The following is a 16,471-nucleotide window of genomic DNA, read 5'->3' on the forward strand; positions in this document are numbered from 1 at the left end:
GAGGGGAGACGGGCAGGACAATGGGATTCAGAGGAGTGGCTGTGTGGGGAGAAGAGGAACCTGTGTTGTCATGCACTATAGGGAAGGATCTGCCTGCCTGGAGAGATGCAGCTATCCAGACAGAAATGGGAGTGCAGAGAAAAGCTTGGCCAGGGAAAGTGTGACAGTTGGAGGAAATCTGCATCTGAGGCATGGGGACACTGCTGGCAGATTTGGAAATGCAGCCATAGGTCTCTCTCTCTCTCTGGAGGTATGCAGCTAGCTGCTGCTTAAAATACATGCACAAAAAGAAACCTATCACCGGGCTATGTTTAAAAATGGCCCACATTAGTCACTCAATGCCAGCTCTTATCCTGTCTCTTATAGCAGGCAGGCAGGCACACACACACACACACACACACACACACACACACACACACACACACGATATCCTATCAGGAATCAAGAGACATCTCTCACCCACCCTCTCCAAGCCCTCTTCCCAAATTCCTTGCTTGTAGTGGAAACAATAGGGCATTCATTACAGGACAGTGTATCACCATTCTCCCCCCCTCTCTGTTCTCCCTCTTCCCCCCTTCTTCCATCCCCCCCCAACACCCGCTGCATCATAATTACCTTAATGTTTGAACTGCAGAACACTCCAAGCTGTTTCTTCTTGGTGAAGAGGGAGCAAAAGAGAGAGAGAGAAAGAGAGAGAGAGAAGGAGAGAAGGAGGGAGGGAGGAGACGGCTGGCTGGCAGACAAATAAGACCCAAGTGAGGGAATGATCTTAGCAGTGAGCTGATGGGTGACACCCAGGGTGTCAATGTCGCCTTTCCAACCAGAATGAGGGCACCACCGTTGTTAACTGGCCTCCACCCCACCCTTTCCTGGTGTGTGTGTGTACATGTGTAGATTTAACCATTTTATACCAAGGCAGTGGAAGCATCTTCCGACAGCTCCTGCCAAAGAGGATAGAAGAAAGAAGGTCACTCTGCACCTAAGGTCCTGGGAGGGAGAAGAAGGAAGCCTACAATGCAGCTGAAATTTTGGTCGGCGTACAAGCAAGGGTCCATTCCTGATACCCAGCAGGAACGGCGTTCTTTCTCCAAGCATCAGTATTTTGGGGGGAGTCCAGGTTACCTGTTGATTGACAAAGGGGGTTGGGTCTTCTGCACACACTCTGCCAACGGCAGCAGAATTATTGGTACATTGCAGCAGGCAGCATCAAAAGCCCTCCAATGACACAGGGGGTTCATTTTGTGCTGGTTGATGCAGAAGAAAAGAAAAGGTCCAGGCCTTAGAACAAGGGAGCAGTGGCCCTTTGGAGGTGGTTAGATCACAACTCCCATGATCCCTGGCCATTGGCTACGCAGGTTGGGGCAGATGGGAGTTGACGTCCAATAATATCTGGAGGGCCACAGACCTGCCTTAAGACTTTGAATCACGGCTGTGCACACAGTGCTGGCTACAACTGCAGCTAGGTCGTTGTTTTTTCCTCAGTTTGGATTGAAGGTGGGTTGGGGAGAAGCAGGGAAATGCACCCAGATGCAGGATTTCCTAAGAAATGGGAGGACAGATCTAGACCGCGACTGACGTCGCATGCACACTACTCTCCAAACCAGTGACGGCAATGCACCAGGCGGAGAGTCAACAGCGGGCGGTGTGTGCAGCCCAAGTGCTCGGTTCTGCTCATCGCATCTCCTAAGGGACAGAAGGCAATGGGACGTGATAAGGAACAGTTTCAGAAGAGCCAAACTGAAAGGTCAGGGGCTGGAATGGCATCTGAGGAAGGCAAAAGGAAAAGGTGTGCTTAAGCATGTGGCATAATGGGTGGGTGTCAAACCAATTTTGAATACCAAAGGCAGCTACTTTGAAACAGGTTCCGGCAACAAGCCAACATATATCTGGCTAATCTAGTCACCCCAGCTTTGCCCTCAGTAGCTGAGACTCCCGGGCCAAGGTCCCACGTAGCCCTCTGAGATGCTGGGCCAGCAAACATGTGCAGGAATGATGCTTTTGTTTCCACCATTATCAGGCTGCACGATTCAGCCTCCCTGTCACGTATCTGAAGGGGTGGGAGCAGCACAGGACGATGCTTTTTACTGAGTTAGACTGCAGGGCTCAGTACAGTGGTACCTCAGGTTACATACGCTTCAGGTTACAGACGCTTCAGGTTACAGACTCTGCTAACCCAGAAATAGTACCTTGGGTTAAGAACTTTGCTTCAGGATGAGAACAGAAATTGCACGGCCGCGGCGCAGCAGCAGCGGGAGGCCCCATTAGCTAAAGTAGTGCTTCAGGTTAAGAACAGTTTCAGGTTAAGAACGGACCTCTGGAACGAATTAAGTTCTTAACCCAAGGTACCACTGTATTGTCAACACTGCCTGGCAGCAGCTCTCCAGGACTTTTCATGTTTGCAGGCATTTCTGCACCCCATTTCTTCAGTCTAAAGGGCTCCTAGACTGGCTTCATGATGAACTTAAAATAGCAAAACAAAATTCTATAGCAAATGGCAGGGATAGCCAACATAGGGCCTTCTAGATGTTATGACTGCCACCATAGAGGATCATCTATGGTTTCCGAAACTCGCATCTCCAGCTATTTTTGGACTACAATTCCCATCATCCCTGACCACTGATCCTGCTAGGTAGGGATGATGGGAGTTGTAGTTCAAAAACAGCTGGAGGGCCAAGTTTGGGAAACCCTGATCTAGTCCAACCCCCTGCAGTGCAGGAATATACAGCTGTCCCATTCAGGAATCATGCTTGAACATCAGCCATGCCAGCTGAGGCTGATGGAATCTGGAGTCCAACAGCAGCAGGAAGGCTAGCACTTCCAGGGGTACCTTGGCTGTCGAACGTAATCTGTTCTGGAAGACCGTTCGACTTCTGAAAAGTTTGACAACCAAGGTGCAAAGGGTGGTCTGCAACGTCAAGGGAGAAAATTGGGGGGAGGGGGGATGCAGCGGAAGCCGTTTGATTTCCGAGGCGTGTTCGAAAATGGAAGCATTTACTTCTGGGTTTTCGGTGTTTGAAAACCGAAACGTTCAGCTTCTGAGATATTCGAAAACTGAGGTACCACTGTATTTGAATTCCTTCAGAGGAGAGATCACTGGAGACGTGGGTCACACCCACACCATACATTTAAAGTACGGTGGTACCTTGGGTTAAGAATTTAATTCGTTTTGGAGGTCTGTTCTTAAGCTGAAACTGTTCTTAACCTGAAGCACCACTTTAGCTAATGGGGCTTCCTGCTGCCGCTGTGCTGCCGCTGTGCAATTTCTGTTTTCATCCTGAAGCAAAGTTCTTAACCCGAGGTAGTATTTCTGGGTTAGCGGAGTCTGTAACCTGAAGCGTCTGTAACCTGAAGTGTCTGTAACCCAAGGTACCACTGTACACAGCTTCTCTCAAAGAATCCTGTAGTTTGTTAAGGGTGTTGGGAATTGCAGCTTGGTAAGAGGGAAACTACAGTTCCCTGGATTCTTTTTGTTATTATTACTAGAGAAGACTCCCTGGAAAAGACCCTGATGTTGGGAAAGATGGAGGGCACAAGGAGAAGGGGACCACAGAGGACGAGATGGCTGGACAGTGTTCTCGAAGCTACCAGTATGAGTTTGCCCAAACTGCAGGAGGAAGACAGGAGGGCCTGGCGTGCTCTGGCCCATGGGGTCATGAAGAGTTGGACATGACTAAATGACTAAACAACAACAACATTTATACCCTGCCTTTCCTCCATGGGGCTCAGGGCAGTGTAGCATTTCCCTCAAGGAAGGGGCAAAAGCAGAGCTGGTAAGGGATGTGACCTGGTAAGGGAAGCGGTGCGGCTTGGGAAGAGAGTCCTGAGGGCCAGGTGGAGAGGCCTGAGGGGCCATGTCCTTGGTGCAGATGATTCTGTAAAGTCAGCAGCACGTTCAGTACTAAAGAGAACAGCAGATCAGGAGAAAAGCAAAAATCAAAGGCGGAAGCAGCCATTTTGATTAAGATCCTAAATCAACACGCTATACCTATTTCCCACCCCACTGAGCGACAAATGTCCCTATTTGGAGCTTGGTGTTCTCTCCCTGCCCCCCACCCCATTTCCCCCATCTATATTACTTTCTGAGCACGTTGATTGTGACCTAAATTGCTTGCACTGGGATTTTAATTCATTCTCAGCTGCAGTAATCACTTGAATTTAAGATTCTCTTCCCCTCCCAAACACGCAGTTTTACCCTGCAATTTAATCCACAATGCAATTTCCCCCACCGATGGATCCTTTTAATGACACAGCCGCTCCTGCCACAAAGCACCACATCCCTCCCCCATGGAGTTTCCTTTATGCCTTTCATGTCATTTCAACATTATTGGAGAATCTAATGAACTCGGAGCTATCTGGTTCAGCTGCCATTGTGCGGGCCACGGAGGAGGGTTTCACTTCACGTGGTCTCCATCTTTGTTTTATTTCAGTTGTAGGTGTTTTCGTTCGCGGGTCGCTGGGTCCATCATCTCCCCCCCCCCAGGTGCTTTTACTTCTGATGTAGTCCACTGGCCAGGGATGTGGGTGGCACTGTGGGTTAAACCACAGAACCTAGGGCTTGCTGATCAGAAGGTCGGCGGTTCGAATCCCCATGATGGGGTGAACTCCTGTTGCTTGGTCCCTGCTCCTGCCAACCTAGCAGTTTGAAAGCACATCAAAGTGCAAGTAGATAAATAGGTACCGCTCCGGTGGGAAGGTAAACGGTGTTTCCATGTGCTGCTCTGGTTCGCCAGAAGCGGCTTAGTCATGCTAGCCACATGACTCAGAAGCTGTATACCGGCTCCCTCGGCCAATAAAGTGAGATGAGCGCCGCAACCCCAGAGTCGTCCACGACTGGACCTAATGGTCAGGGGTCCCTTTACCTTTACCTAGTCCACTGGCAGCTGTCACTTGGATAAGGAAAGAGAAGAAAACAGCTGAGCATCTGTCTTTTTCATCTTTTAAGATCTTGAATTCGGGTGATGCTGATGTTAAGCCTGGAAGACACACTAAAGGTTATGGATCAATGCAAGGCTGGGTCAATCAACATTGGGGAAGGGTTTCAGCTCATGTGGTAGAGCAGGCATAGGCAAACTCGGCCCTCCAGATGTTTTGAGACTATAATTCCCATCATCCCTGACCACTGGTCCTGTTAGCTAGGGATGATGGGAGTTGTTGTCCTAAAACATCTGGAGGGCCGAGATTGCCTATGCCTGTGGTAGAGCATCTGCTTTGCATGCAGAAGGTCTCTGGTTCTTTTTCCTTTTTTGAAATAATTTGTATTTGATTTTACAAGTGTAGAATTACAATACAAAATACATATCCATACTTAGAGATTTCTCTGAATCTCCAGACTTCCCACCCTCCGTAGGTCCTTTTGTCAACCTTTTGAACTGCATATTATTTCATAATCCATGTTTTATATCTCTCCATATTCATGATATTTGCTACATTACAAGTGTTATTAAAATCCTGCTAATGCTTTCATCTGCTTACAGTGGTCTCCTAAACAAATTATAATTTTTTCCCATTCTTTATTGAAGTTTTTGTCTTCTTGCTTCCTGAGCTTTCAGGTCAGTTTTGCCATTTTGGCATACTCCAACAGCTTGGTTTGCCATCCCTCTCCGGTAGGGACTTGGTCTTCTTTCCTTCTCTGGGCTAGTAGCATCAGTGCGGCTGCAGTTGCATACATAAAAAGTCTTTTCTGCTCCTTTGGGATATCAGTACCTATAATTCCTAATAAAAAAGCTTCTGGTTTTTTAAAATAAAGGTTATTTTAAACATTTTTTTTTTAAATTCATTATATATCAACTCCCAGAATGCTTTTATTACCTTACACGACCACCACATGTGGTTAAAGGTACCTTCTTTCTCTTTACATTTCCAGGAGGTTTTTGTACTTCAGAAGATCCCGGTTCAACTCCCGGTATTTCCATGCAGGGCTGGGAATATCCTCTGCCTGAACTCCTGGAAAGCCATTGATAGCCAGTGTAGACATTACTAATGGTCTGACTCATTTTAAGGCATATTCCTATCTTCCTAGGTACAAAAGGCAGCAGAATGTGGGACTGAGGTGGCATAGTGGGCTGGGCCAATGCAAATGGAGGAGGTGCCGTTTTTGAACACTCCTTCAAGTAAAAATTTACTGCAAGTCCATCAAGGAGAAGGGTTCTAGTTCTGCCCTCCCCCTGCTGTGCTAGGTTTCTAGAGAATTATTTCTGTTTTTACATAGGGACACATTTGTATGCTACACACACACACACACACACACACACACACACACACACACACACCTGGTTATTGGTACAGCATCACTAGCTTCTCAGGGGTCCCCCACCTCATTCTTCCAGCTGTAAGTGTAATCTGGTGGGCATGGTGCAAAAACACAGCCAGGCACTTGAGCAAGTCAACCAAAGCTTGGTTCACCTCTGGATTTCAGAGGTGTCTCGGGCGATTGGTTTTTCAGTGGGCTCCAGTCCTCTTGGTACCATGCTGCCTCCTCCCCTATGAGCCACAGAACCAGAATTCAGCATTTAAAACAAGCAAACAGAGGCCAATTTTCTCTTCCCCCAGGCCCTTCTGCTGAATGAAGTGAGAGGTGAGCAGCTACAAGGAAGAGGGCCTTTTCAGTGATGGCACCCTGCTTATGGAATGCCCTCCCCAGCAGTGGTGGAGCTTCAGGCTCAGGCACCGGGGTGGGGCTGGCACATGTCCTGGGGGTGTGGTGCACCACCCACAGGGGCGTGGTGAATGTCCTGGGTGGCGTGGCACGTCACCCGCAGGGGCGTGGCACACAACCTACGAATGTGTGGCGCCCAGCACGGGCAGGGGGCAGCCACGATGGCACTCCACCAGGATCACGCTGCTGGGGACGGTGCGCTCCCCCCCACTCCTCTTCCTCCACCACTGCTCCCCAGAGACGCTCACCTGGCAACGGGGAACCTGTGGCCCTGCAGCCATTCCTGGACTGCAACTCCCATCATCCCTGACCAGTGGCCATGCTGGCTGGGGCAGATGGGAGCTAGAGTCCAACAATATCTGGAGGTTTGCCAGGTTCCCCACCACTGGCTTACACTATGATCTTTAAGTTGCCAGCTTGAGGACCTTCTGGATTTCCCAGGTTCTTTGCAGCACAATCCCACCCAGCTCTTCAGTTTCTGCACCAGGTTCCCCCTTTCTGGGATTTATGCTGCTTTTATTTGTTACAGTTGCTGTGCTTTATGCTTATTTTAGTTGTGCTCTGCTTTGCCAGGCTTTTGTTGGTTTCATAATTTATCTTGATTTTAGAGGTTTTTATTGAGAACTGTATTTTATTCCTTACAGAAACAGCCCAGAGCACTTAGGTGGATGGGCGGCATAAAGATGAAACAAATGAATGAATTGGTTTCATTTATACAGGTAGGAGGCTCCTTTTGCCTCTGGATGACACGTAATTTGGATTGCCTTCCCCCATAATTTTCTTTTTTCATCTCATCTTGCCTGTTTATTTGTATGTTGCTTCCCCATGAGATTGTGCCCAAAGTAGCCCACAACAACTCAAATAAACAGTAACAACTAAAAAACATGAGAAACAATTACAAATCATAATATAAATAAATGTGCACACACAAAAATCAATCCATGCAACATTTTGAAAAACAATGAAATTAAATTAATTCAACAGCCAGCGGTTCTCAACCTGTGGGTCCCCAGGTGTTGTTGGACTACAACGCCCATCATCCCTGAGCTCTGGCCTTGCTAGCTAGGGGTGATGGGAATTGTAGTTCAACAACATCTGGGGACCCACAGGTTGAGAAAGGCTGGTAGACTAAACAACATTGTATAAAGCAATACAAAAGAGCAAGCCTAGTTTTTAAACTTAGCACGGGAAAAATGACTGCATACCCACTATATGTTTAAGGCACACACCCTGCTTGGGAACCGTAGTCTGCTCTTCACAAAACAACAACAACTACAACTTATTATTATTTCTACTCTGCCCATCTGGCTGGGTTTCCCCTGCCACTCTGGGCGGTTCCCAACAGAATTAAAAGTACAATAAAACATCAAACATTTAAAAACCTCCCTAAACAGGGCTGCCTTCAGATGTCTTCTAAAAGTCAGGTAGTTGTTTATTTCCTTGACATCTGGTGGGAGGGCGTTCCACAGGGCGGGTGCCACTACTGAGAAGGCCCTCTGCCTGGTTCCCTGCAACCTCACTTCTCGCAGTGAGGGAACTGCCAGAAGGCCCTCAGTGCTTATACTGTACGCTATACTGAACGATGGAGGTGGAGACGCTGCTTCAGGCATACTGGGCCGAGGCCGTTTAGGGTTTTAAAGGTCAACACCAACACTTTGAATTGTGCTCGGAAACATACTGGGAGCCAATGTAGGTCTTTCAGGACCGGTGTTACATGGTCTCGGCTGCCGCTCCCAGTCACCAATCTAGCTGCCGCATTCTGGATTAGCTGCAGTTTCCAAGTCACCTTCAATGGTAGTCCCACGTAGAGAGCATTGCAGTAGTCCAAGCGGGAGATAACTAGAGCATGCACCACTCTGGCAAGACAGTCTGCGGGCACAATTCCCAGCACCCATAACAAACAACAGTTCCCAGGATTCCTTGTAGGGAGGGGACATATATTTAAAATGTTTGATAGGTACATAGCCCGAGTGTTTGTGGGGAACATTGGAAGCTGCCTTATACTGAGTCAGACCGTTGGTCCATCAAGCTCAGTAATGTCTACACTAACTGGCAACGGCTTTCTGGGATTTCAGGCAGGGAATCTTTCTCAACCCCACTTGGAGATGGCGAGGATTGAACCTGGGGAGTTCTGCATGCAAAGCGGACGCTCTCCCATTGAGCTATAGCTGGGGGATTTTGGATTGTGCTGGCGATGAAGCTCACATTAGCCTCCCATCCTTACTGTCATTTGTATTGCTTTCCACAGCATGCTTCTCTTCCCAAAAGCCAGCCCAGGAGGATGGGCACGCAGTTCTTAGGCAGTCCTCCATGCAAACATTGGCAGGTCTGAACTCTACTTAGCATCAGGGAGGATTTCATTAAGTGGTTTGAGGGCCTTCTCTGCACCTAATCTGCCATGCAGATGGATGGGCAATGGACCAGCAGGAGCTGGAGCTCCAAGCCCCGAGCACATCTGATCTTGAATGAGAGCCTTGTGAGGACTGCAGAGTAAAGCTCAAAGCTGGAGCCCTGTGTGGATATTCACTGTTTCCATGAAGGGGTGGATGTCACAGACCCTCCAAGTGTCTCTATTTTCCAGAGACAGTCCCAAATTTACAGAAGCCATCAGGGTTTCTGATTTGAACCCATTTTCCCTTAAGATGTCCCTATTTTCACCAGAGAAATGTTGGAGGGTATGGAGTTATGCAATCCCCGAGCCAAGGAGATAAGTAACTACAGTGGTACCTCGGGTTACATATGCTTCAGGTTACACACGCTTCAGGTTACAGACTCCGCTAACCCAGAAATAGTGCTTCAGGTTAAGATCTTTGCTTCAGGATGAGAACAGAAATCGTGCTCCGGCGGCGCAGCAATAACAGGAGGCCCCATTAGCTAAAGTGGTGCTTCAGGTTAAGAACAGTTTCAAGTTAAGTACAGACCTCTGGAACGAATTAAGTACTTAACCCTAACCCTGAGGTACCACTGTATACATCCTTTAGAAGACACCCAGAGTAGCTGGGTATTCCTATTTTCATAGCAGAAATGGATAAATGTTGGGGGGTTGGGGTATGATGCCATTGCCCAAAAGGAAACAAAGCAAGCAAGGAGGAAGACAAAGGGCCAAAGTCAGAGCTACAATTCCCAGAGTGGTTTAACAGGCATTCCCACTTCCCATGGGAATTCTGGGAATTGTGCAGCTCTGTGATGGGGGAAAGGGTCTCCTAACATGTCTCTGCACCTTTAACAAACCACACTTCCTGGGATCCTTTGGGGCAAGAAGCCATGACTGTTTAAAATACCGTATTTTTTGCTCTATAAGACTCACTTTTTCCCTCCTAAAAAGTAAGGGGAAATGTGTGTGCGCCTTATGGAGCGAATGCAGGCTGCGCAGCTATCCCAGAAGCCAGAGCAGCAAGAGAGATTGCTGCTTTTACTGCGCAGCGATCCCTCTTGCTGTTCTGGCTTCTGAGATTCAGAATATTTTTTTTCTTGTTTTCCTCCTTCAAAAACTAGGTGCGTCTTGTGGTCTGGTGCGTCTTATAGAGCGACAAATACGGTAGTTTAATACTGCTTTAAATGTATAGAGCAGATGGGCGCCTAAGAAGAAGGAAGCTGCTGGTTGTAAATAAGAAGGCAGGCAGGCAGGCAGGCAGGCAGGTGGGAAAGACTGAAGCTGGTGATTTCACCCTCAAGGATCAGCCTCAGCTACTGCCCTGAGCTCTTCCCCTGCAGCCTGGGTGGAAATTACAATAAGGAATTGCATCCTCCTCTGGATGGCTTTTTGCTCAGCCTGGCTCTGTTCAATGGTTGTGGCTTTTTGGCTCTTCATTACTGCTCAGGCTTCTCCCTCCTCCAGATTTCACTCTTTCTCATCTCCTTTCCACACAAAAAAGGAGACTTAAATCAAAACAAAGGAGTTACGAGCACAATTAGCAGAGCAAATGGAAGTGAGGGAGAAGAAAGCAAGAGAGCTGTGAAGTAGGGGGTGTCTCCCCCTTTCTCTCTCTGCTGGCAAGAGTGTTATTAGGCACTCACAAAGATTCCTTATTAAATGCCTTTTGACATCAAGTAGGAAATTATAGGACGTGTGCATTCATTCACTCACTCAGGTGACAATTGAGCCTTGGCTGCCACACTCAGGGATGGGGGGGGGCGTGGGGGGAGGATAATAAAGGAGATACTGGAAGAAAAGCAAAAGACAGCAGGTTTATAAATCATGTTTCCAAAGCTTTTTTTCCCCATCGAGCAACAATACCTCTTAGATCCGAAACAAGAGATGGAAATGAGAAAAGCTGATGGCGGCTTAAGCACAACACTGCATCTCTGTATTTATTTAATACTTTCCAACAAAAGATGCTATCTTATGCATGGGGCTGCCCTTGAAGACTGTTCAGAAATATCGGTTGGTTCGGCCCTATTATCTGGGGCTACACATACCCCATATATTCCAAGCACATGATTTCATGCAATTCTGAGAACTGCAGTTCACTCAACGCAGAGTTACAATTCCCAGCACTCTTCGCAAAACAACAGGGTCCAAGATTCTTTGGGGGAAGTCATGTGCTTTAACTGCATGGGGCATAGGTGCCAACTCCCTGGGGCCCGGGGTGCCCGAGCACCCACAAAAGTCCCCATGAAGGGACCAGGCACCCACAATTTTTGGAAACAGGGCCATTCACCCTGGGCACACACAGTTGTGGGGCCAAGTTGGCACCCCTGGTATGGGGTATGAGCAGCAAGAGACTTGCTGGTCCAGTTCTATTTGGCCTGTGTCAAAGGAGCGTCACTGGCTTCCAGTGCATGTCTGGGAACTATCTGAGGTGTTCGTTATAATCTCACAAACCCAAAGCCACAAGGGAGGGGCAACCATTTCCCCTTTCCATTTAAAAAAGATGATCAGGGAGAGACAATGCAAGAGAAAGTCTACCTCCACCTGCCACCCAACTCCAGCAATGGAATGTTCTCTCCAGTGAGGCCTGCCTAACATCTTTGCAGCTCCAGGTTAAGACCTTTCTCTTTTCCAAGGCATCTGGTAGCAGTGGCGTAGCGTGGGTTGTCAGCACCCGGGGCAAGACAAGTAATTTGCGCCCCCTAACCCGTGGATTTGCGCCCCCTAACCCGTGGATTTGCGCCCCCTCACCCTAACCCCCAGATGTTGCGCCCGGTGCGGCCGGCCCCCCCCTGCACCCCCCACGCTACGCCACTGTCTGGTAGATTGTGACAGTTTATCACGGCTCAGATACAGCTGATCATTTTACTGGTGCTATTGCTGTGATTCTGATGCTTTTGTTCGTTAGTATATTGATTATTGCTATTTTCTGTAATGTTATTCTGTTTGTAAGCTGCCTATAGACTATTTTTGTATTAGCTAATAAACAAAATCATCATCATCATCATCATCATCATCTGTTTGGGACCTGGGCACTTGAAATAGCTAACCTTAAAAAAGAATTATCTGCTGCCCCATGATTTTAATTGATCAATGAACCAACTAAACCTTGCAGCCTTTATTGTTATGTTGTGCTTTTTTTGGCCACTGCTTACAGATTTTTAAATATTAAGCATCTTAGAAGCTTTTTTAAATATAAGACCCCATCTTAGCACTATACATACATTTAAAGCAGTGCCACACCACTTTAAATAGATGTGGCTTCCCCGACAGAATCCGGTTTGCTAATGGTGTTGAGTGTTGCGAGGAGAGCCCTTGTTGCCCTACAGCTCCCAGAATTAAACCAATTCGGAGAATGGAATCTCGGGGGCGGGCAGCAGCCTTAGCAAACTACACTTCCCAGGATTCCTTGGGGAGCTGGGGAGCCCTGACTTTTAAAGTGGTATGACACTGTATTAAATGTACAGTGCGGACGTGTCCAGAATTAGTAAATATATGGGGGTGTGTGTAAAAATTTCAAACGGTGAGGCGAGGGGGTCAACGAAAGGCAGAAAAGTAGGTAGCGAGTGGGCTCCTGACGACGAAAGCACCGATTATGGGATGGAGGCGGGTGGATCTCCCAGCAGCCCACCCCGCCCCTTGCGCCGCTTGAAGCTTCATCAGCCCCACCCACCAGTTTACGTCACACTTCCCGCCCCTTGGCCCCGCCCACCCCTTGTCCCGTGCCAGAGAATAAAGTGGAAACTGGCTACTTACTGTACTTGCATGTGGGTAGCGGTGGGGCGCCCCGTTGTTGAACTGCGACGCCATGCCTGGTCCTGTACGGATGCCCTCTCGGGAAGAGGCTCTGCTAGGCAGATCTGAGGCAATCGTAGTGTCAGGTACGGGAAGAGGGAGACCCACGCGTGTCCCTGTACTTTCGTGGGGTGGGTGCAGCCGAGGTGGGAAGGGGCTTAAGAAATCCCCACCCACCGTGATCAGCTATGCTTTCTGTCCTTTACCCGCCCAAATCTATCTCACAAGGCACAAGCGCCTTCCTGCTAGGAAAAAAGGGAATGCCAGTCAGTTAAGGCAGGGAAGCTCCCCGTGGGGTATGCTCCCGCGTAGACCTGCACGGGACCGGCAGAGAAGAGCAAGAATGAAGGCATCGTTAGATCCCAGGTCCTGAGTGTGGAGATTGCAGGAGGGATCCTGCGCGCACACACGCGCGCACTCCCGTGGCGCTCCGGGGGAAGTTTTGAGCCTCCCGGAGCTCTTGGAATGTGCGTTGTTTTGTGGTTTGCAAACTGGCTCTGACGCATGACGCTCCCGGGGCAGGGAAATCGGGAGCTGGGATTTTTATCCCAAAATAAGTTATGGGTGTGCAAGCTTCCGTTCGTTATCCAAGCTGCTCACGTGTCTGTGTGGAATAAGGGGCTGGTTGCATGGGCTTAGCCAAAGGACAGGCAGCTGCCCCCCCATCAATAAAAAATATATAGCAAAAATATATTGCCCCCCCCCCAACAAAAGGCCCGTGCCCCCTAACAAAAATCCTGGCTATGTCCGTGGCTTGGTGTTGAGAGTCTATGGTTCTTCCCAAATGGTGGGTCTAGGGGACCCTCCTCCTTGTCCTTTGCATGTTACCTGCAAAGCTGAACTTTTGGATGGAGATGAATAATATGAGATGTAGAAGACTTCATCCTATAAAAGACTGATGAGTCAGTGTGGTGTAGGGAATTTCTCACAGGTCACATTAGTGCCATCATACATTTAGAGCACATGACTCCCCCCAATGAATCCTGGGAGCTTTCGTTTACTCCTCAGAGAACAGTTCCCAGAACTTTGAACAACCAAAGGTTCCCAGGGTTCTTTAGGGGAAGTCCAATGCTATACAGTGGATGTGACCTCAGACTATGGCTGCGGGGAACCCAGGTCCAGATTTCTGTGCCCAGCCACAAAAAGCTGACTGGATGACTTTGGGAGAACCTACCTTACAGGGTTGTTGTGATATTAACATTGAGAACCGTGCATTGCTGTGTTGAGCTACCTGGTAGAAGTGGGACAGTAATGTAAAGCAGTGTAATAAAGTGATTTTTGACAGGAAAAGTGCAAAGGGTGAAGTCCAAGGGAGACTGCATGCTTGACCTCATTGCTCCCTGAAGCTCACACGGTCTAAAGTTCTAGTTTGTGCATGCAGTAGATAAGATTGTAATGCCTCCTTGTCTGTTCCATTTCTAATTAGCACTAAGGAGCTGCCTGGTTAAATGTTTCCCCATTTGGCAAAGAAGGGATCGTACACATTCAAAACAGTATCAGGGAGAAGGCTAAGCTACAACTCTTCACCCTGATTTCTAGTTTGGATCCCTCACCCAGAGAAAAGTAATTCATCTCTCTCCCACCCCCTGCCTCCATCTGAAGTAGTAGATTCCAAGAGTTGACCATTGCATCAAATGTTTATTACATTTTTTTAAAAAAATCCCACCTTTCCCCCAAGGAAATGTAGATGGTGTATAGGACTGGGCAATACCTGGTTTTCAACATCGTTATATATTTCACCAGCTAAGCATCACAATATACCAATAGATCATGATGTCAGAAATAAGGATGGAGCTATGTAGAGGCATTGGCTGGCTTCACAGTTTCCCCCGCATTGTGATTTCTGCATAACAGCCTATAATAATAATAATAATAATAATAATAATAATAATAATAATATTTTATTATTTATACCCCGCCCATCTGGCTAGGCTTCCCCAGCCACTCTGGGCAGCTTCCAACAAAATATTAAAATACAATAGTCTATTAAACATTAAAAGCTTCCCTAAACAGGGCTGCCTTCAGATGTCTTCTAAAAGTCTGGTAGTTCTTCTCTTTGACATCTGGTGGGAGGGCGTTCCACAGGGCAGGTGCCACTACTGAGAAGGCCCTCTGCCGGGTTCCCTGCAACTTGGCTTCTCGCAGCGAGGGAACCGCCAGAAGGCCCTCGGCGCTGGACCTCAGTGTCCAGGCAGAATGATGGGGGTGGAGACGCTCCTTCAGGTATACTGGACCGAGGCCAAGCAAGACATGAATGTGAAAGCCCTCTCCCACTGTTGTTCTCCAGCAACTGGGACTCAAGAGGGATATACTGCCTCCGATCCAGGATTTGGTATGATGAGCCATTGTGATGAGCGCCCACTGATACAGCCTTGCGGTCCATGAATTTGTCTAATCCTCTTTGGAAGCCTTCCAAGTTGGTGGACATCACTACATTTTGAGAGGGCAAATTCCATCATTCAACTACTGCACTGTACGAAAAGGTGCTTTCTTTTCTCTGTCCTGAATTTTCAGCTTCATGGGATGATCCTGAATTCTAGTATTAGGAGAGGGAAGGGGAGAAACCACTCTCTTTCCACTTTCACCACACCAGGCACATTAGTTTTACAGTGGTACCTTGGGTTACAGACGCTTCAGGTTACAGACTCTGCAAACCTGGAAGTAGTACCTCGGGTTAAGAACTTTGCTTCAGGATGAGAACAGAAATCGTGCAGCGGCAGCAGAAGGCCCCATTAGCTAAAGTGGTACCTCAGGTTAAGAACAGTTTCAGGTTAAGAACGGACCTCCAGAACGAATTAAGTTCTTAACCCGAGGTGCCACTGTATATGCCTCGGCCATGCCCCTCTTCCTCACCCTTTTTCTAAGCTAAAAATCCCAAACCTTGTCACTGTTCCTGTATGGTGAGCAGCAGGGAGATTGAAGCACAACAATGAACCCCCCCCCCAATTCATGGTAATTTTTATTTGTATATTAAATTTGTATTATAGATTATAATTCTATTAATTAAGTAGGGGAACGGCCACAGCTCAGTGACAGAGTGTCTTCTTCACATGCAGAAGGCCCCAGGTTCAATCCCCAGCAGGACTGGGACTGCCCACTGCATGAAACTCTGGAGTGCTGCTGCCAGTCAGAGCGGACAGTATGCAGCTAGATGGACCGGTGATCTGATTCTGTATGAGGCAGCTTCCAGCACTCTTAATATTTTCATAGTGTTCATTAGCACCGTGACTGAGCAACATGCTCAAGAACTGTGTGTGAAAGTAATGCCATTATGAGCTGGACAGGGTGAGTTGGACATGTGCTCTCAGTAGAGGAAAAGCTCTGAGCTACGTTGCTTCAGATCCTGAAGGTCCAACTGAGTTCTTCTTACAAGCAATAAAAGAAAATAATGACTTGACCATCATTTGATGCACTTTGCATTTCAGATAAGCTCTGCTGATAACCTGGAGATGGCGTGAGCATGTTTTATGCTCGCTCCATAACTTGTGTTATCTATATTATTATTATTATTATTATTATTATTATTATTATTATTATACTTTGTGCTGGAATGAATGGGTGGATGGTTATATGCATTAGGGTGGGGGGAACTGCTTGCTGATTTCCCAGCTGCTCTTCCCAAGAGAGTGTCATCCCTGTTTACATTCTGA

The 16,471-nt window shown here is 47.8% G+C and overlaps 1 protein-coding gene across 8 annotated transcripts in view; it reads left to right on the forward strand.

Moving 5' to 3' along the window:
• Positions 1-1,742: 1,742 nt before the first annotated feature.
• The window catches only part of LOC307221609 (mitochondrial peptide methionine sulfoxide reductase-like), a 54,685-nt gene continuing 39,956 nt past the window's right edge, over positions 1,743-16,471 (forward strand). For 4 of the 8 annotated variants that reach the window (XM_079986279.1, XM_079986284.1, XM_079986285.1 and 1 more), the window contains exon 1: positions 1,743-1,786. In XM_079986279.1, coding sequence (XP_079842405.1) covers positions 1,758-1,786 — 29 coding nt within the window. In that variant the 5' untranslated portion in view covers positions 1,743-1,757. Of the gene's footprint in view, positions 1,787-7,336; positions 7,375-12,753; positions 12,908-16,471 lie in introns of those variants that run through there. The other 4 variants (XM_079986287.1, XM_079986280.1, XM_079986282.1 and 1 more) reach the window with 3 other exon arrangements.

Source organism: Podarcis cretensis (assembly GCF_951804945.1).
Source record: "Podarcis cretensis genome assembly, chromosome: 8".
Lineage (NCBI taxonomy): Eukaryota > Metazoa > Chordata > Lepidosauria > Squamata > Lacertidae > Podarcis > Podarcis cretensis.